At 38.4% G+C, this 21,299-nt stretch overlaps 1 protein-coding gene across 3 annotated transcripts in view; it reads left to right on the forward strand.

Moving 5' to 3' along the window:
* The window catches only part of GARRE1 (granule associated Rac and RHOG effector 1), a 96,545-nt gene that overhangs the window by 43,974 nt on the left and 31,272 nt on the right, over positions 1-21,299 (forward strand). For 2 of the 3 annotated variants that reach the window (XM_054048576.1, XM_054048575.1), the window contains one exon: positions 1,274-2,578. The exons of the other annotated variant lie outside the window; for it this stretch is intronic. In XM_054048576.1, the coding sequence (XP_053904551.1) occupies positions 2,084-2,578 (495 nt within the window). In that variant the 5' untranslated portion in view covers positions 1,274-2,083. The remainder of the gene's footprint in view (positions 1-1,273; positions 2,579-21,299) is intronic. 3 annotated transcript variants of the gene reach the window in all.

Raw genomic sequence — 21,299 nt, forward strand, 5'->3', positions numbered from 1 at the left:
TACTCTGTATTCTAGTGCCACAGCAGACCCTGGTGGGCAAAAAGCATAACTGCAGCATCTTTCCAGCAGAATGTATTTTCTGCAGAGAAAAAAAAATTCTATGCAGCACATGAATTCTGCAGATGTATGGCACATGGATTCTGCGCTTATGCAGTGGCTCAGAATTCCTCCAGGAGTCAAAATTTTAAATATTAAAAGAAAATGAAGGATCTGTGTATGTTGTTTCTTTTTAGTTGGTTTAATTTAGTTGGTTCTTTGGATCTAACAGGGTCTTCAAATTCCTGCAACAAATTGTGATGTAAATTTTTTTTGGTATATTTACCGCTTAAAAAGATTCATTAAAAATGTAGTGTTGGACAACACAGGGGTATGTCTACACTACAGTGTAAGCCTAGCATTTGAACTCAGGCTCAAACCTAATTCCCTTCTGTCCACACACAAATCGTGCTGAACCAGGGTCCCAGGACCTCACAAGGGTGGAGAGTTTCAGCCTGAGTCAAGTCAAGTCAGGATCCATGATTCGTGGCTTACTGCTTTTCAGGTAGACACCGCCCCACTGGACTCATGCTCTGGGAATCCTCCAAAAGTATCCCACACTCCCACAGGCTGACTTGATTGTCCAGAGGACAAAGAAAGTTTGGTGGACAGGCAAGTTTTCCCATGCTGCATCATGAAGAAAGGGCTAGAGTGGCCACATTTTGGAAGGGCTCTAGAAAGTCTGGGATGGGTGGTTGGACTTGGATCTGCATAATGCAATGTAAATGCTGGAGCCCTAGGTTGGGATCTAGGGTTCAACAGTTCCTGGCTGGGGGTTGCAAATTATTGTAGATGCTTAAGCCCGAGGTTAACAAAGCCAGAGTCTGCTATTTCGAGTTCTAACAACACTGGGCTTACGTTGCAGTGAAGACATGCCCACAGTGGTTAAAACCTGCAGGGCCCTGTCCGTGCTACAGCTCTCCACTGTGGCTGCCAGTGCTGGAGTTGCGCCAGTGTTGAACTGCAAGTCCTACGCTTGGCAGTTTTGATAAATCCATTAAGTGTGAGATAACTCATGAGGAAATATGCAATAGTTCTGAATTTAATTTGATTTTATTAAATTGTTACATTTCTTAAAAAAAAAAAAAGATGTAAATAGCCCTCTCCCGTTTTGATCAGATGTATTGTTGACAGCTTACCGCAAGATAAATGCACCAGGATACAGTAGGAGTTAAAATCTTAACAAAACCTTCATTGTTCCATAACCTTTTTTAACTTTTTTCCCTTCCCCTGACAGGAAATGACCTAGAGGCCTTACAAATACATTTGTGCATTCTTGCTGCAGACTCTACAATTGAAGGCAAACTCAATCTGGAAGCACCACTTATTAATGTTACATTGGAAACAACTACCTCATCATACAGAAGAAAAAGAGAAGGCTTGCAATAATAAACACTCTAGTTTTTAATAACTTGCAAAGTCTTCAGAAAACAAAACCATTTTTTTTTTCAGTATTAAGAAGAGACACTACAAACAAACTGATTTGACAGACTGGATCTGTCAAGACATGGAAGATATTTGATCTGCTGACATAAGGACTTTGTTTTTCAAGGAAAGAGTCTCTGCACTGCTTTTACAATCGCTGTTGATCAGTGGTTTTGTTCCACTTTTCTTGGTATTACTAGTTGGAAAGCTCCATTAAGGTATTACTCCTAAAAGATGATTTACGTTTTATGAATTTTAACATCAGGTGTCAACAAGTGCTGGCAAGGAAATTATAGGAGTTAGTTTCTTCCCTTCATAGTGCATCTTATGTACAGAGTGGGAATAGTAAATGAGAGAAATTTTTTTGTTTTGTTTTGAGATACTTCAGCTTGCTTTTTGAGTTCACTTTGTAATTGCAGCAGGGCTGCACTGAAAATACTAAGTCAGCAAATCTGCGTTTTTCACTGCTGATACAGATTATACAGACGCCTGCCCTTTTGAAATGCCTTTTATGAAACATATGTACACAGTCCTCCACTGTTACTATACATAACTACATTTCTGAGGAAGGAATTTGACAACAGATTGCTAATCCAAGGAATTTTTGAACAACTACTTACTTATGTATTGCTGTAGTGCACAGGAAAGTAAAATGGACTATAAGCGGCGCTTTTTGCTTGGCGGGTCCAAGCAAAAAGTGCAGCAACACCAGCAGTATCAAATGCCTGAGCTAGGCAGGACCCTGAGCGCACCGTTGGCATCTACTACCCCGGCTTCCCCTTTGGTCTCCTCAGCTGCTGCAGGCAGCTGCAACCACCCTGTGTCCCATACTACTCCGATTGCAGACATCCAGCAGGGAATCTCCAAATATCTGGATGCACTCAATGTGTTTTGCCGTGCGAGCACTTTCCTTACAGACCTTTTCAGCAGTGTATTTAGGAACTCTCACTATTCAAAGGCAGCTATGCAACTGAAAGACGTGCAGGAACATGTCATGGAAGCAGCGAGTCGGCTCACGGCAGCAATAAAACCAGAAATAGCAAAAATGCTGATGGAGCTGAGTGCTGGAGCTGCAAACTTCAAAGATCAAAAGGAATTCAGCCTACAGGACATTGAGGTAAGTTACCATAGATAATGATATTTTGCATGTGAAGTTTCTTGACCCCTTCTTTATTGCACTTATCATTGTAAGACCAGCCCCACCACCACTTTACCAAAGGTGTACCGCCTTCTGCTTTTTACCTTTCCTGACCATGCTTTCCAAAATAAAAAGGAGGACATTTATAAACATTTTTATTTTCAAAATTTAAAAGGAGGAAAACATGGTAAAGAGATTTGTAGTGCATAATTTTGTGATACATTAAATTGCATATTGAATATTTTTTCCTGTGCCAGCTAATCATTTAAAAAAAGAATTGCATTACATGTGTAAGATGTTTATCAACTAGAAAAAGTAAACTTTGTCTCTTTAAGTTACACTAATTTTGAGCTGTATGAGAACCATGTTGAAGTCATTTTGTTAAGAAAATATACTACTGTATGCTTTATTTCCCCAGTATCATTGTTCTGTCAGGAGTAACAAATTGTGCTTTATTCATGGAGAAACTGTTCACATGAATGACTTTTTAGTGTGTTTGTGTGTGAATGATCATTCAGTTACTGAGACGTTTTTAAGAGACATCAATGACATATAGATATGTTTATTTATTATTTAGTTTTGAATAATAAAGATCCCTATACAAGTCTCTTGGCTTCCTAATATGTAATCAGTAATACAACTAAAATCCCAGCAGCCTATAAAATAATTCAAACAGGAACTCAGCCAGCCAGCCACCTAGAAAAAAAATGCTTCTGCTCCCTTCATCTCTTTGGGAAGCATACCCATAATCTCCAAAAACAGCATGAAAAAAGTAAAAATATTTTTTAAAATAGGCTACAGATCGGAATTCTATTGTTAAATGGAGAAAATCATTTGTGATTTAAGAAAATATTTAACTATACAGGGTGACTTAATTTAAAGCATTGTGTATTTTTAAACCAACCATCAGTAAAATGAATCCTATAAAGGAAAAAAGTGTGAACTAGTATTTCTAATGACATACTGTCTCAAAGAGAAGCAGTACCGTATAAGTTACATTGTATTTTATTTACTGCTTCTTATTGATGTGGACTGTTGGTAAGAGTGTGAAAAGGGATTATTTTTCATAGTTACTTGACTTAAATTATAATATATACACATTAGTCTGTAGTAACTGTAATCTGAACTAATTTAAGACAAAATTCTGGGCATTGGTATATTTAAAAATAAGTATTTAAACTTTGTAGTCTTTGTGAGAGCTGTCTGTATGTGCTCTGTAGTGTTCTCAGTGGTGGCAGATGACAGAACAAGAAGCAATGGTCTCAAGTTGCAGTGGGGGAGGTCTAGGTTGGATATTAGGAAAAACTATTTCACTAGGATGGTGATGAAGCACTGGAATGGGTTACCTGGGGAGGTGGTGAAATCTCTGTCCTTAGAGGTTTTTAAGGCCTGGCTTGACAAAGACGTGACTGGGATGCTTTGAGCAGGGGGTCGGACTAGATAACCTCCTGAGGTCTCTTCCAACCCTAATCTTCTATGATTCTATATTATTGTTAGCATTTATGAGCTGCCTATTGTAGTATTTGGATTCACCAGCTTTGGCTAGAAAAAAAAATTAGTGCTTGTATGATGTTTGTATTACAAAACATGCACATCATGTTGGTACAAATTCTATACAAAAAGTTATGGTAAATTTGGGTGCACCACAACCAAAAGTCAGAATTGTTAGTTACAATGGAATGCTCAACTGTAACTCTCTGTTTGCATTGTAACACAGTTTTAAATGACATGATTGCACAGAATTTTAAAAAATGTAATAAACAAGTGCCGCTCTAATCTTAGGATACAAATTTTAAATTTTATTTTATGCTTGTACTAATTTCATTATAGTCATTGTCTAGGACAGTAGTTCTCAAAATGTGGGTCATGACCCTGTTTTAATGTGGTTGCCAGGGCTGGTGCTAGACTCGCTGGAGCTCCAGACTGAAGCCGAAGCCCAAGCAAGTCCAGGGCCAGCATTAGACTTGCGGAGGCTCAGGCTGCGGCTTCAGGGCTGAAGTCCTCGGGCTGTGGCTTCTGCCACGTGTGCGTGTGTGTGTGGTCGTGTAGTAATTTTTGTTGTCAGAGGGGTGTCGTGGTGCAATGAAGTTTGAGAACTTTTTTAATAACTCAAGACGTCAAATAATTTTGTTAGCTACATTGTACTATACACTACCTTTTCAAATAGCCTTCTAGGTACGCTTTAGGAGATAAAGCAGTTAACAGTAAAGCTAATTGATCTGAGAAATTTGGCTTATAATATTCCAGCAAACTTCCACTGTTACTATGGTTTGGATACTTTATTGTCTGTGATGTACCAGTCTAAGATTGGTTTACTATACACTTGTCATATAAATGATTTTCACGGACTGATTTTCTTGCCACACACAGTAGAACACACAGTAGAACTACTGCACATGTCTGTCTAGTGTTTTCCACAATCTTATTTTCTTTTGTACTTACTCTTTGAGGAATAGTATTGTGATCATGTAATTAAACACTACCTCAATGCGTATGCAAAATAGGGCAAGTTTTCTAAAAGAAAAAATAAAGGAGCTTCACTCTCCCAGACTTACAAGCTGTGTTGTCCTGTCACCTGGGGAGAATCCCTTTTTTGTGAGCCTCAGTCTCTGCAATGCTTCTGACTTGTACTAATGCAGGACTCCCTCTTGCTCACCTTGCACAGGGCCCATCAACTCTTAGCTCCTTGCATCTTACAAGGTCTTCAGAGGTTTGGCATGGGCTCCATGTCACCTGCATTAAACTATTAGGTAGCTAAATTATCACTCAGACCCTAGGCAGTGCTGCCTTCATTAACTGCACTAGTCACAAATTTAGTGAGAAGATGTGCAGAATACACTATTTTCAAATGTTCATAACTCAGTCAAATCAAACCAATTTTTACTGGAACACTCATATACCATAAGCCAAACTGAACTAGAGCTAACCTTCATACCAGATTTAAACTTTCTATACAGACTCCTTTAAACATTTAAAGTTGTCTTATTTTTAAAATTGCAAGAATTTTTGCTTAATGCGACAAGTTTTTCACTCTATTTTCGCTCAATATGGGTTGAGTTGGTTTTGCTAAAACTTTTTTTTTTTTAATTACCCCTTCAGGCATAGAGAGAACATGGAAAATTCTAGTGTGGAAAGGTAAAAGTTTCCTGAAAATATGTGTAGGATTTGAAACCCCACTCTGTTGTTCATCCAGGGGGAGTAGAAAAACTGGATGGGTGAGTCCAGCTGAGGATTCACTAGCTCGGTTTTTAGAGGGAAAGGAGGAAGAAAGGAGCAGAGCATGACAGGCACCATTTCCTTCAAGGGTGGGAGAGCAGTGCACAGTGTTTGAGGATACTGCTTTTCCTGGATATAAGGGAGTCGCAAACAGCAGAACAGTCCACCCATGTGGAAGAGCGTTTGGATGCAGAGAGCCTACTGCATGTCCAGGGGGGTGGCAGCCCCAGAAGAATCCTCCTGCAAAGAGGTCCCCAAATTATCACATATGGGGGACTATGGGGAAAAATAATTTAGAGGGTAACCCAGAATTTATTAACATGGCGTGTGAGTTGATTTTATTTGACGGAGAAGGAAGGAGGATGTTGTGTTTTGAAGGGGAATGAAGATGAGGCAATGTAAGTGGAATAGTCATGGCTTTGGTGGGAGGGATGCAGCCTTAGTGTATTTTTATCTGGGCTCGTATGCTTTGACCTCAGGATAGCAGGTGTTGAGGACACTTTTCAAGTCCTGATTAACATCAGCTGATTTGGGTTAGAATGAAAACAAATGTAGCTATAATTATAGCAATCATTGCCAATCCCACTGTAATAAATTTATTTCTGGCAGAATGCGAATTGCTTAGTCATAATGAGTTTAATGTATAAAAGGGGGTAACTTCTCCTGGTCCAGTTATTGGTGAGACACTGTGAGCATGCACATTTTGTGTCTAGCTTCTTTACTTTCATAACTGCAAATGCTGAATCTCCCCGCTCCTCCTTCAAAAGAATCAAACCAAAATTCTTAAGAGTCTTGCGCCTTTGGTGGTAAGAAACAAATTGTATTGAAAGAGGAAGGAAATCAAGGGAAATTACTGTATATATTTATGCTTCTTAAGTTCCCACTTCTCTTCCCTTAAGCCCTAGTAGTATGGAACAGTGGACTGAAATTGGATTTCTGTTGATTGTCAGAATAAAAATAAAATACATATTAAAAGCTGGATTTTTATAGTGATAAATGTTTGAACATTCCTCCATCTACTGAGAGGTCTATGCACAAACGAGTATAATACAATGGGGAGAGGGGAATAAAGAATAAACTAATGTGAAACAATTCAAACCACTCTGAAATATGCAGTGTAAATCTTGTCTTAACTATGGGTGGAGCTAATAAATTAAGTTACTATCTCTTGTGATGGCAGCCATATGTTCATCTTGGTCATAAACAAGAAGAAAACAGGAGTTGGGTGCCAAATAATTAGATCTAAAATTGAGCTGCAATGTAAAACTAGTGGGAATTATTTTCTGCTTCTGTACATTAAAAGTACTTAAGATTTGTGTTCAATCAAAGGGTTCATAGAATAAAAGGATGGCTGAATAAAAATTCTGTTCTTCAGCATGTATTAGCTTTAAAATTAAAGGGTGGGTTTTTTCTCCTAACAAATAAAGTCCAGTTTCAGTCTTTTTGGCCACCTGTTGCATGGCTTGCAGATTTAGCTCCTAACTTCATCCAAATGAGACTCTGTTAGCAGGAAAAAGATGCTGGCCCGCTGTACTAAATGCTCTGTGGTGCTTGATATTACTTGGCATTCTTCTGTTGCATGAGTCCCTGTTATCTCATAGTCTACCAATTTTTAAAGTATCTTGTGCATGCTGAGAGGTTTGAAAAAGCACTTTTGTTATAAAAGTAATTCATTCTTCCTAACACTAACTTAATAAAAAGGTTAATTGCAAGAACAATTAATATTTTTAATAGCAGTAAATATTGTGCTAACACTGTCTGGCTGTATTTCTACTTCTGTGGGTATTTGACCTTTAACATGAATGAATGCTGTCATGTTGCCCTTCTCTCCTAATACTGTAAACACTAACATGGCTTAAACTGGAATCTAATAAATCTTATTGTATATCTAAAGGAAGGAAAGGTAACTTTTTGTTCTGGAAGAGCAGACTCTTTTGCTACAGATGTCTACTTGGGATGTTGTAAGATCACTTTTTAAATTGCATGGAAGGTACTGTGCACTGTAAAAATGAGGAACATATTGTCACCTTGTATAATGGCATGTGGAAGAGGGTGTTATATAATCTTTGTCCTCCAGTTTGAGCAATATCTGATTATTACCTTAATTATATTAGCTATTCCCATCTGGCCCCTCAAATTGGCAAAGAGCCTATACACAGTCTGATCATCCCCAAAGCCATTATCAAATGTGCTGAAGAAAGGAGAATAAATACTGTGAAGAAATAAAAGTAGTTGGAAGCCAGATCTTAAACTTCAGTGAATTAACTTTTTTTTTTTAAGTGAAAATTGTCATCATATTAAAGGGGAACATGGAATTCAGGAGGAACTTATAACCTTGCTGCAGACATCGGTGTTAAGGCTTCTATGACACATTCTGCTAAAATTGCAAATTAGTGATTAATTGTAGCTACCACCAGCTCATTCACCTTGTACAGAATCCACTCTCTATAAAATTCCATGGTCTGGAAATCTGCACAGTTACATAAACAATGAAATTTATGTAATGCTTTTCAGTGCACATAGTTCAGTATAGAGTTGTGAAATGTACAACTGTGTGACCCCATAAAGATAACACTTCAGGAGAGGGTGAGGTCAGAGTGGTAAAATGTAAGCCTGCATACTGACCTTTTGCATTGCATTGAATAGGTAAAATGTACTGTGGCTCCACACAAACCAAAACCATCTATTTTTAATTGCAGGAAATTGCTTGATTTCCACAACAGCTTTGTTAGTCACTACCATCAACTTTAAGAATATTACCATTCTTGCAGTGCCTAGTAGTCAAGGTAGTACTCAATACTTAAATATTTTGCCATTCTTTATTTGTAAAGATCCAACACCATGCTAGTATGCTCTCTGAGCGGCTTTGGTTTAGGAACTCCAGATTTCCAGTGGCATAAAGCATTTGATTTCTAATCTTATCAGTTCATAAAATATCAGAATTTAAAACTATCTCTAGTCCCCCATTCTAACAGTGCTGCTTTACATTTCTCCAAGACCAAAGATGGTAAGTCCTGTATCTTGCACAAATTTTGTTTTTAGCACTTGCACTGTTCTGTTTTTCCCACTAGTGTGACTGGAGTGTCTTGGCATTGTCTAACTTTGTCAAATGTCAGTCAAAAGGGTTGATTAGGATAACTTGGGTCGTTTCAGTTATGCTGTGTTCCCATATAATCCAGACCCTTGGATTATACCACTCACTAGCAGGTGCAATAAGGAAATAGTACTAAGATATAGCTTATATATAAATATTGGTGCAACCTCAGTGTCATTCCTTTTTTGTAGGCTAATAGTCTAATACAGTCTTCTTTAGTAGTATTGATGAGAGGGAGTTTTTTATGAGAAAAAATATTAATTTTTGCTAGTTACTGGATGAGAACCTTTCCACTTTAACCAAGAACCAAGTTCTTGGTCTCTGGCTTTTATCTTGGCTCAATTTTCAGTCTCTCTTGAATGAATAAATAAATGTATGAGTTTCTGGGCAGCTAGTTCAGCTCAGTGAATTTACAAAACATGTTTTTTGCCTTCCTCGGGGATGACACTGTTTTGATCTCACATCAGGTGACCACAGATGTCAGCTTCTAACATTAGGATAAAACCAAGCCATGTTAGTAAAAGTTCTGGGATTTCAGAGCAGATATTTAACTAAATATTACGATTCTGATCTACTCTTGGACATTTAGGGAAAAAAATAATTTATTGGATTCTATCTCTTAATTGGAGTAACTAGAACCCACTTTGTGAATGCAGATATAATTTTCCTTTCTCACTGCTCTTTTGTTGTTGTTGTGAACGTTATGAAATAAGGCCACAGATTTTTTTGAGCTATCTCTAGTTTTCCAAATCAGTAGTTCTTCTGTTTGAAGCATCCAGGCATGAAGACAGATGCAGCTGTAAAGCAGATATTATTTCTGTGAGCTTCAGACAAAACAAATGGAATGTGATCCAGTCAGCGTAAGTCACTACCAAAATTTGTGTGATTTACCACTAAGTTACTTGTGTAATAGCTGATAGAGAAATATTAATGACTGTATGCCTGAAATACAGACAACAAAATCTAATTTTTTGCATGGAAACTGCTGTGGTATCTCTGAATATTTACCCAGGTCCTTATCTACTGGTCACTTCTTGTTTCTTTTGTAATGACTGAACCTAACCTTTAGTTGCTACCTTTTGAACAATTATTATGAAAGATAACTGGGTCAGCAAATAGTGTATTCGCTCCAGTGTAGACAAATATCAAGATAACAACAATGTAGAATGTAAGTGGATGTAAAATGGAAATGCTTAAATAGGGTAGAAACCCTGCAGGAATTCAAAGGAAACTTTCCTTGGATTGTTTTCTAAACAAAAATGGTGGTCTCGTCTATTCTGCTTTGCTGTTGTTGCTACCTATTATATCTTAAATTCACTAAACTAAGTTTTGACTTATATGGTTAAATTGGAGGTAACTTCATTATTTGAGAAGTATGTGGAAAAAAACAAGTCACTGGGAAAACACTCTTGTCTCTTGATAGTTTTTTCTTCTGTTCCATACTCTGAAAGAAAGAGTAGCCACTAGCTGACAATTCAATCAGGGTGGATGTAGTCCATTATTGGGAGTGGACTACATTAATCTATTATTGGGAGTGGACTACATCCACCCTGACTAAATTGGCCCTGTCAACACTGGTTATCCACTTGTGAAGTAACTCCCTGCTCTTCACGTGTCAGTATATAATGCCTGCATCTGTAACTTTCACTCTATGCATCTGAAGAAGTGAGGTTTTTACCCACAAAAGCTTATGCCCAAATAAATCTGTTAGTCTTTAAGGTGCCACCAGACTCCTTGTTGTTTTTGTAGATACAGACTAACATGGCTACCCCGATACTTAGTGTCAGCGAGGAATCCAAGAATACACCTAATCTAGAGACTGAAATGTCCAATTGTGTGTGTTGATCTTCAAGAAAAGGAGACCATGCCGTGGCTGCAAACGCTTAGAAATATTTTTCTTCTGCCTACTAGCATCATCTCTATCTTAGTCGGGTTCGCTTCATCTAGATATGTAGCCCACTTTACCTAAGTGAAATCTCATTGACTTAACTTGGTTTCCAGTGTGGTAGAAATCGAAGAATAATTTTATACTGAGTGGTCCTGATGGACACTTAATATTGTCCTTAGGGCACTTAATATTTTTGTTTCCAAAGTTCAATTCTTCTTCAGATATGATCTTTATTTTCCCCCACACCAATCAGAGTGTAGAGATGAGCTCATCTTTTGGATGTACCCTGTGGGTACCAGCTAAACTAGTAAGATCCATTCAATTAAATTTAGCGATGGAGGAGAATTTATTAAAAAGCAAACATCACCCTTTCAGCTGTAGATATCCCTCCCATTTCTCCTCTGCCTCTCTTTTATTTTCATTTAGCTAATCCCCTCCTAACCACATTACACACCCAAAAAAATCATAGAACTAACATGACATTCGCTATTATCATGTTGATCACTTTGCCTATATGTTATATCTCTTTTCCCTACCCTTTGTCTATAAGTTTGTTAGCTCTTTGGGCAGGAACAGTCTACTACTGTTTTTGTGCAGTGCCTAGCGCAATAGGCCTCTGAATTTGGTTGGTCCCCAGGCACTTCTGTAATAAACATGATTAAGGCTGCGAGTTTGTCACAGATTCTGTGACCTCCATGACCTCTGCAGCGGCTGGTGTGCCTGGCTCAGGGGCAGCTCAGGCAGTCCCTGTGCCAGCCGCATTGGCCATTGCTGGGGCAGTCTTGGGCCACCAGGCTGCTCCCTCCCCCGCAGCAGCAGAATTTGGGCTCTGGGCAGTGCTTATCTGGGGGGCAACATTCCCCTTGCTCAGCTGCTAGGTGGAGGCATGGCCAGGCAGCTCTGCGTGCTGCTTCCGCCCCGAGCGTTGGCTTCTCAGCTCCCATTAGCTGGTAACCATGGCCAATGGGAGTATGGGGGCGGTGCCTGGAGGTGGAGGCAGCACGCAGAGCTGCCTGGCCTTGGCTACACCTAGTAGCTGAGTGAGGGGGATGTCGCTGCTTCCAGGGAACCCCCCAGGTAAGTCCCGCCCAGCACCCGCCTCATCCCATCCCGTGCCCCTGCCCCCTCCCACACCCAAACTCTGCTGCTGCTGGTGGGGGAGGCGCAGAGCCAGGTAGGGAGCCTGCTGGCCACCCCTCTCCCACCCCAGCACCAATGGGGGTTCTGGGTCGTGCGCCTCCCCAACCCCCAAAGTTTTAGTCAGGAGTATATAGTAAAAGTTATGGATAGGTCACAGGCAGTGAATTTTTGTTTGCTGCCCATGACCTGTCCGGGACTTTTACTAAAAATAGCCGTGACTAAAACGTAGCCACGACCATGATTAATAATATTACCAATACTGGTGTAGTAGAGGGCCAAGTTCTTATTGTAGGGTAATGGAAGATCATTAGTTCATTGATGTGTAACAAGTTGTTAAAGATTTATAATCCACAGAGAGCCATAGTTTCCAAGGAAAATGACTTGTCACAGTCTGAAAATGAGATTTAGCCAAAGGAAAACTTGCAGAAACTAGAATGAATCCATCTTCCCCAGTGGAGATGCTTAAATGGACTGTGTGTGATGGGGGTTAGTACCTCTTCTCTTCCCTCTGGAATTCTTTACAAACTGTAGAAATCTTCAGATACATGGGCGTCATAATCACTCTCATGATATCCGATCTTTTTATGCTTAAATCCTTCTCTTGTTTACATAGCCTAAAGGAAGATATAATCTAGAGCAGTTGTTTTCAAACTTTTTGTATTGGTGACCCCTTTCACACAGCAAGCCTCTGAGTGTAACCCCCCCCTTATAAATTAAAAATGGGGGGTAATGTAATGGGGACTTGGGGCTGTCACTGCCAGGGAGCTGACAGCTTGCAACCCCCATGTAACTACTTTGCAACCTCCTGAGGGGTCACGACCCCCCCCCAGTTTGAGAGCCCCTGATCTAGAAGGAACCACCTTTTAATTTCAGTGTTGAAAGAGTTAACTTGATACAGCTGAATATATTACCCAGATGGTTACCGGTCTTGCCAGTCTTACTGATGTATTAGTTCAAGAAAGATCTGGATAGGATATGCAAGACTTCTTTCTGGCAGGGGAAGAGACCCAAAATCAGCTTGCTGTGGCTGTGTGGATCCAAAGAGTGAGGATAACTTAATTTACTGGACGTTTAACATGTAATATCCGAGATTGGCTCTACTGTGGAGAGTGACAGCGGGGAAGTGATCTAGCGTGGCTACTCTCTGACCTGATCTGCTTATGGCGAATTCCCTTTTATTTGGCAACATAGGAAAATCTGATGAGGGAAAGAGCCAGCTATTTAAAGAAAACAACACAAGACTTAGCCAGTACTCAGCCTTTAGATCTATCTGGACTCTTTCCTGGATCTAATCTACAAGATATGGGAAGATAAAAGACTCTCCTCTCTGGAGTTGCTTCAAAGAAGATAACTGTTTGGAATGATTTAGTGTGCTACTAGTATGAAAAGGGACACTTCTTTTTTAAAAAAAAACAACCAAGAACAAGGCATTGCTAGATTTATTTTCTGTCTCACTGATTCCATGTCAAATTTTCTCAGTTGGCAGATAAAGATAGCTTTTCTAGTTATCATACTGGGTTCTTTCCTCCTTTACACATAATCACTTATAGTCCGCAGGCCAAATGAGGCCACTTGTACCTATTCACTCTCCTTGAAGGCTAGTGAAGTTGCAGACACATAAAAGAGACTCATTTGGCCTTTAGAATCAATGATTGGTGGTGTTGCATTTGAAGGAAAGAATCTAGCTGGACTTGAAATCTAGAACAAAACTCATGTTTTTATTTCTAAACTCTGCATATTTGGTCTAGAATTGAAACTTGTAAATAAACATCTAATCACATTATGCCAATCTTCAGTCACTTTTCAAGAGTAAAACTTCTCTTTATATCATATATAGAGTGGTCTATAGAGGTCTTACATACATTTGCAAACTAGATACATTTGAGAGAGATACTAACTTGTGTGAAAGATCGTCCTTTACTTCAGAGATTACCGGGGGAGAGGGGGACAGCCATGCAGGGAGTGGGGATTGGTAGACCAACATTTAGGGAGGTGGGAATGCAGGTTTTCAGCTTGCATAATAACTGAGGATAATGTAATGCAAAGGCATGCCAGAACCATCTACTGATACATTTGTTATCTCCTCCCAGTAAATGACCTGTTGAGTTCACTATGTCTAGAGTCCCAGCAGTAATTAGATTTTAAGGGTGGTTGAAAGGAAGGGAGAAGTTTAAAATAAATAAATAAATAAAAGAATCTTGAAGCTTTGAGTTCACACCTTATTATCCAATGCAACAAAATTGTAAATAGTTTATGATGATGACCTTGCTGAGCTTGGAAATATGATTGTAGGTTTCCTTTCTTGTCTATAGAGTTCTAAAAGCTAAAAAATGAGATTAAAATGTTTTTTTTTGATATTGTATGGAATAGTTCTTAGTAATCAACACACACTTTCTGGATTTTTATTCAAACCTGTAGTTTTACAGTGATTCTTCTTCAGTGGATATGGCTAATACTTTTCCCTGTTCACAAATTAGTTGAAAATCCTTATACCCATTCTCAGTTTGCATATTAGTAAGTCATGAGCTTTTGCTGACCGTCATTTGTTGGTGAACAAGCTGATGTGAACCTGAACGTCTGCTACAGCAAAACTATAATCCAATTGAACAATTAGACTATTACATCTGATTCACTTAGTCGCTTGCTGTGTTTTAAACGGCCAGTAGCAAAATAGTACTTTGCTAATGAGTTCTTTACAATAACAAATCAGGCTAGTTACATTGCTGCCTTGGTACAGCCACATCCATTGTGAGCAGCTGTGCCCGCTGACATTGCTTCTGAGTGGAGAAGGAAAGAAGGGCAGAATAGCACAGCGAGGACACTCTTGGGAATATGCTATAGAGAAAATTCTATCGAATTCAAAACTAGCTTTACATGGAGTTGTGTTTTAGCTAAAATCTCACATTGAGAGGATTGTTATATGGTGTCAGTTAATTTTACAAACTGAACTTTTAAAGTATATAAACTTACCTTATGATCTACAATAGTATATAACTTTATGCTTTAATTATGATGTCTGAAAATTCTTAAAATTATAAGGAGAATCATTTTAATCAGCAAAATAAAAACAAAACACTGTATATTTGAGCGGCTGTCGGGAAGAGAAAACAGAGGTATGAGCCACCATTGTTAAGCAGTACCCTAATACTGATATCAGGCTCTTAGTTTGTAGTGAAAAGGACCAAAGACTTTTTAAAACCAGCCCATCAGTCATCTAGCTACATGAGGAAATTCTAAAGCCACAAAGATTTTGAACAGTTAAATAATCTGCTATCACTTCCAAAATACGAAGTGAAAATTCTGTCTAAAGCTTCATTTTGGCACTGTAAGCACCATGGCATATAGTGAATAGTGCCCTGGACTAGGATTTGAGACCTAGGTTCAGTGCCTGGCTCAGTTCTGTGCTATGACCTTAGACAAATCACTTAATCTCTCTGTTAATCTGTTTTCCCTCCCACATTTTAATAGTCTTTCTCCATTTAGACTGTAAGCTCTTTGGGACAGAGGACTGTCTTCTGCTATGTGTTTGTACGGTGTCTAGCACAGTGGGGTCCTGATCTCAGGGTGTCTGAGTGTGACGGTGATAGAGTAATTAATTTATTATGGTAGTCCCTGTTACCATTTTTTTTCCAGTCGAAACTATATATCTGAGTGAAGTACTTCTGTTCCCCCTTAAATAACCAAAATACACAGTTAACATGATTGGATTGGAAAATGTCATTATTCCAGTTGTTCAAAGAGAGAAACTGGAACTCTCTTTAAAAAGTCCGGTTCAACTTTTCAGAAATTACAAAAGTGTACCTTCAGGGTCAAGACATCATATGTCATGCTTCACCCTAAAGATATGGAAAAATAACCACTAAAAAAAAATTTCCTAAAGAGTCACAGACAAATATGTAATACACCCAGCAAAACTGTAAGATGACATTATGGAAAACAAATTGTATGCCTTTATGTGCTATTAAAATAAACAGTGTTGCCTAAAATTGGTGTGCTTCTGGATGTGCACTATGCCCTCATACAAATAGCTTACTTTAATGGCTCAGGAAAAATCTTTTTGTTTTGTTTTTGATAGATATTTAGCCTTGAGGCAGTGACGTTGTCTAATGCCATGATCTTTAATGTCAGTTCTTTACATTACATTACAATTCACTTGCATCTTCATAACTTTTGGATTTTTTTAAAAGTAGGATTGGGCATTTGAGTGGTCAAAAAATAACTGGTCAGTTGACCAGTTGATTAGTCAAATATTGTCAAATAATGTAAAAAAAAGTCAAATATTTTAAAGCACTAATTTATTAGAATATAACTATAGCAACAACAACAACAAAAAAGATTAAGACTTTATGGTCTCCATTTAATATAGCTTTAGATACTTATGCCTAATTACAAAAAAACAAATTTACTTAGCTGAGTTATTTTAACTAAGAAAAATGTGAAACATAATTAAATGAAATTCTAAAAAACGAAATTGTCTTTTTTAGCAAAGGTAGGTTAGCATTTAAATGTGAATGTTATTCAAGATTGAACAGTTATAAAAGCAAAATGAAATTAAACAAATAAACATAGCAACTATAAAAGAAAATGTCATTTTTAAATGCACGTATGCTAGGTAGGCTGCTGGCCAGCTCTTCAAGCAGCTTAATGGCTATGCATCTTTTCTCTTTGCTTGGGAAGGAGGTTTAATGATGACTGAACCCTCTTTTCCCTCCCCCATTCCCTTCTGAGTTAATTTCTGTATGTTTTATCTAGTCAGTTTATATTGTAAACTCTTTGGGGCAGGGACCATGTCTTTTAACTTGTTAATTTTTGTAAATTGCTATGTACATTGATGGCCTGATATACAAATAAAAATATACATACATACAAATTTCAGTTAGTTCACCTTTTTTTCCCTCAGCAAATGGTATTAGTATGTAGTAGAGTGAGTGATCATGACCGTTAAATAGGCTTGCTAGCAGATAGCACCATGAGGCAATCGAAAAGGTAGGCCAGCAACTACGTCAAGGTGTTCTTGCTGGAATATTTGAGTGTGGTCAAATGATAGGTAGTCAGTTGACCAGTCAATTGAGTGGCTTGCCAAGGCTATTTTAAAATTGTTTGTAAATAGTTAAATTTTAAGATTACAACAAATCCTCAACTAACTAAACCATCCTCTGCAATTGGCTTTATTAGTTACATTTTCTGTTTTGTTAATATGTAACCATGAAATAGACTTGCAGTAGATACCTTCAGGCATCTCCATACTAATTTGAAGTGACAGGTGTCATTTTATTTTTGTTGCATAGTCATGATTGATCATATATGTGCTACCTTACCATCTGTCGTGGAAAAGACATAAGCAGTGAGATTTAGAGCATTCTTCCAAAATGAAGCCAAGTATATAAGCTTGTTGTAAAAGCACAAGCATATCACAAATCTTTCTCAATATTTTTGTACTGATTATAAAGAAGCTCATCAACTTACTGATCCTCACTCCTTCATGACATAGATACCCTTTTAAAATGTGTGCGCTGTGTTTTAGATTGCCTTCCCTGTCTGAAAAGAGAAAAATATTTTAAAAAATGCTAAAATGTGAAAGTATAGATTTTCTATTGTAGAGGACATACATGGGGAGAGGGAACTCCCCCCAAAATCATGTAAAGTCATTTTTTTATCCTTTTCCATGTCTTGCCTCAGCACTGTGATATCTGAGAATTGCTGCCAAAAACAGTGGGTAGCCAGGTGGTGAACTTAAACTATTATTTGTTATGCAAAACCATGCTTGTTTTACTGTTAATTTATTCTTCCCTTCCACCCACTTGTTTTTCACACACCTGCTTGTGCCTTGTCATAAACCAAGATTGTAAACTCTCTGTGGAAAGGAACTTTCAAATATGTTTGAACAGCACCTAGAACAAAGAGTCTCTGGTCTTAGATTGGGGGACCCAACGTGCTACTGTAATACAGATTTGGAGAAAGCAGTTGTTGAATGTGCTGACATGGAAAAGTGTGATTTTTCAAGCTTCAAGCTGCTGGAAGGGAATATATTCACAATAGCTTCATGCATGTCTGTAGCTAGAAGCTATACAGAGGAAGCAGAGCCTCAACAGATCTTGCGAGTGTCAAAGGTAAGGGAGGATGTACTACATAGTATGTCTCCAACAGCCACGCTATTCTCAGCTGTCCAAACATGATGCCAAATTCCTCCACACAAGATTGTTCAGCCATTGAGATAAGGAGAGGCATTTGTGTCTTTCTGATGACGTAGCAAAGGATAGGAATGGTATACAAGTGGTGGAGATTTATTTATCAAGGGTAAATGTTTGTGAGGACACAGAAACCTCACTTCATCATATCTGCAATATTCAGGATTCCAGAAAAGGAGTCAGAGGCCATTTTATCTTTTGCAAATTGTGGGGAATCAAGCTGGTCCCTATTTATTAGATATTCTAATCTAAGAATCTAATCCATTGGGTGACAGGAAATGGATCACTTGATTACCTGTTCTGTTCATTCCCTCTGGGGCACCTGGCATTGGGCACTGTCGGAAGACAGGATAATGGGCTAGATGAACCTTTGGTCTGACCCAGTAGGGCCATTCTTATTATCTTATTTCCTTTGTAGTCCCCAAGAGGAAAACTCAAGTCCCAAAATGTGAGCAAAGAAGAATAAGTGCAGAATGGCTATTTTAACTGTGCCCTACATGACTATCCAATTTTGATAGATTGGACAGCAGGAGGCCTCTATATTCTTATTAGAGAGACAAGGTGGGTGAGGTAATATCTTTTATTAGACCAACTTCTGTTGGTGAGAGAGACAAGCTTTCGAACTTACACAGAGCTCTTCTTTAAGCTTGTCTCTCTCACCAACAGAAGTTGGTCCAATAAAAGATATTACCTCACCCACCTTGTCTCTCTAATATCCTGGGACCAACACAGCTACAACAACTCTATATATTCTTATGTTATTCACACAGGTGGTTTTGCTGCAAGTACTGTACTCTACTTTGATCTCTAGACGTAGTTTGAGAGTATTTATCAAGGATTTGATGATGGTAATTACATTCCCCCAGTGAAGAGGGATTCAGCTCTTTTCCTCTTTAGAAAAATTCCTTAAAAATGATGAGTTCTTACAAGGAAGTGTATATGGCCTCTGAAATGAGTCCTTAATCTAGCAGGATGGAACAGTGCAAGAATCCCCATCCCAGTGATACTATTCTTATTTTAACCATTGGAAATGCCTCTGAACAATCACTGAAGAAGGGGAGAGTTAATATCTAGATTTAGAAAACAAAACATAGACTTTATAAAGAAAACTTGGATTTATGTGCCAATACTAGTATTTTAATCTCATTGCCTAACATTGCAAATTATACCAGGAATGTGGTATGCTGTCCTTGTAAAACAAAATAGGTTGTTTATTTTGAGAGCAGTTCCCAGGGACAGGAAGATTTCAACCTCTTGTACCTCAACGTCCTTTAGAATCTCACTAGTTTGAAATTCCTAATGAGCCCTGGATTTTCTTTCCCCTGAGCATTGTTGGAGTCCTTCGTATTTTCCATACGCTGAAATGTTTAGTTTGCTAGTTTTCTCCTCACTGGCTCCTGCAGTTTTCATAGAAATCTTTTAAATTTTGTCCTCAAGTAAGGTGGTGGTTTGTTTCTTAATGTCTGCGGAATACTTTTTTAATAAGGCAGACTACACTTGCAGAGGTCAGTCACAGTATCAAAACTGTTTAATGTTATACGTTGTACAAAGAGGGGAAATGATTGAACCAGAATGGAATGTCAAAAGGAGACTGGCTGCAATGGGAAACAAAATTTGCCACCAGTAAAGTTCTGTTAAAGTAGATTGTTAATGCATATAACTATTAGTGTGACTCCTCTATCTTGCTGGTAAAATCACTGTAGCTGAATACTTTTATTAAAAAAATAATGTAACTGAAAATAAGCCAGATAACTTCTTGTCCTCTGTCAGGATGTCTTTGTACATTTTATGCATTATTCCTAAAATGGTGTAACAGTTTAATTCTGGTAGACTTTTTGTAAAGGAAGGTAAAATGTATATAAACATTTATACATTCATATCTTGTCCCTTTCTCTCTGTGACAACTACAGTAAACCAAAAGAACAGAAACTGTGTGAAGTTTATCCATATTTATGTTTATAACAAGTGTATATACTTATGCAACAGAAAATTAGCACTTTCAGTGTAAAATATTTTAGATTACAACTGTAATTTTGACTACTTTTCTTTTTGAAAGTCTCAAGGATTCATTAATGCTGTTTTTTTCCATTACTTGTATTTCTGTAATACCTAGAGACCTCACCTGAGGTTTGGGCCCCATTGTGTTAGGTACTCAATAAAAACATATAAGGGATGGTCCATTCCCTGCATAGTGTACAGTCTAAATAGGAGACGAAAGGTGAGAGGGGAAAAACAGAGGCACTGAGAGGGAAAGTGACTTGCCCAAAGTCAGAAAGCAGGTAAGTGGAGGAGCTGAGGATAGAGCCCATTTTTTCTGAATCTTAGTCCAGTACACTACCCACTGGCCCATGCCTCATGAATCCAAATCAGTACTTTCTACGGTAACTTTGAAAACATTTGCTGCTCTGGTGTTCTAGTTTTGGTCTCTTGCAAGTGTTGCCCCCCCAGCCCCGGCCAGAGTTGTATGGCAAACTCCTAAATATAGAGTATTCCTGTTTGTTGTTCTGCCCACGTTCTCTGGCCTGTTGAAAGATTGTACCTATCCTCCCATGCTGACAGGAGGTGCAGAGAGAGAATTACTAGAACAGTGTGATCCTTGTTTCATTTTGCTTGTTCTAATGCTAGGCATGTGTAGTTTTCTCAAGCATAATCTAGCGTTGTTGTATGGGTAAGAGGAAAGGGTAAAATGACAGAGGGGCGATTTACAAAGGAAAAAGACAGCTAGTCCAGTGGTCTGGAATTTGGAACCTATCTGAGTTAGGCTTTTCATCTCTTACTCTTGCAAGGGCTTGCAAGGGCGAGGAAGTGATTCTAGATACAGCACCCTTAATTTGTTTGTGGGGTGGGGGTGGGGGGAGAGAGAATAATTTGCCTGGGTTTCTAGACCCTCTTTTGCCTTTTTCCCCCTCCCCACTGTCCAAATGAGCAGCATTAAATTATACATTTCTTTGAAATATTTTGGAGTGAATTTTTTTGTTAGCTCTAGGGATTCCTGTCAGATGATGTAAGATATAGGGCATCAGTTTGAACAAGTTCTTCCAGGTGTACCTTATTTCCTGATCAGTCAAGATTACTCTCCAAAGAAGCCCCCAAAAATGTGTTCACTGTTTTAATTGTCAAAACGTTTTCACATATATTTCTGATGATCTTCCAAGCAGAATGTTAAACTTGATT

This window comes from Malaclemys terrapin, chromosome 14 (assembly GCF_027887155.1).
Source record: "Malaclemys terrapin pileata isolate rMalTer1 chromosome 14, rMalTer1.hap1, whole genome shotgun sequence".
NCBI classification, from domain to species: domain Eukaryota; kingdom Metazoa; phylum Chordata; order Testudines; family Emydidae; genus Malaclemys; species Malaclemys terrapin.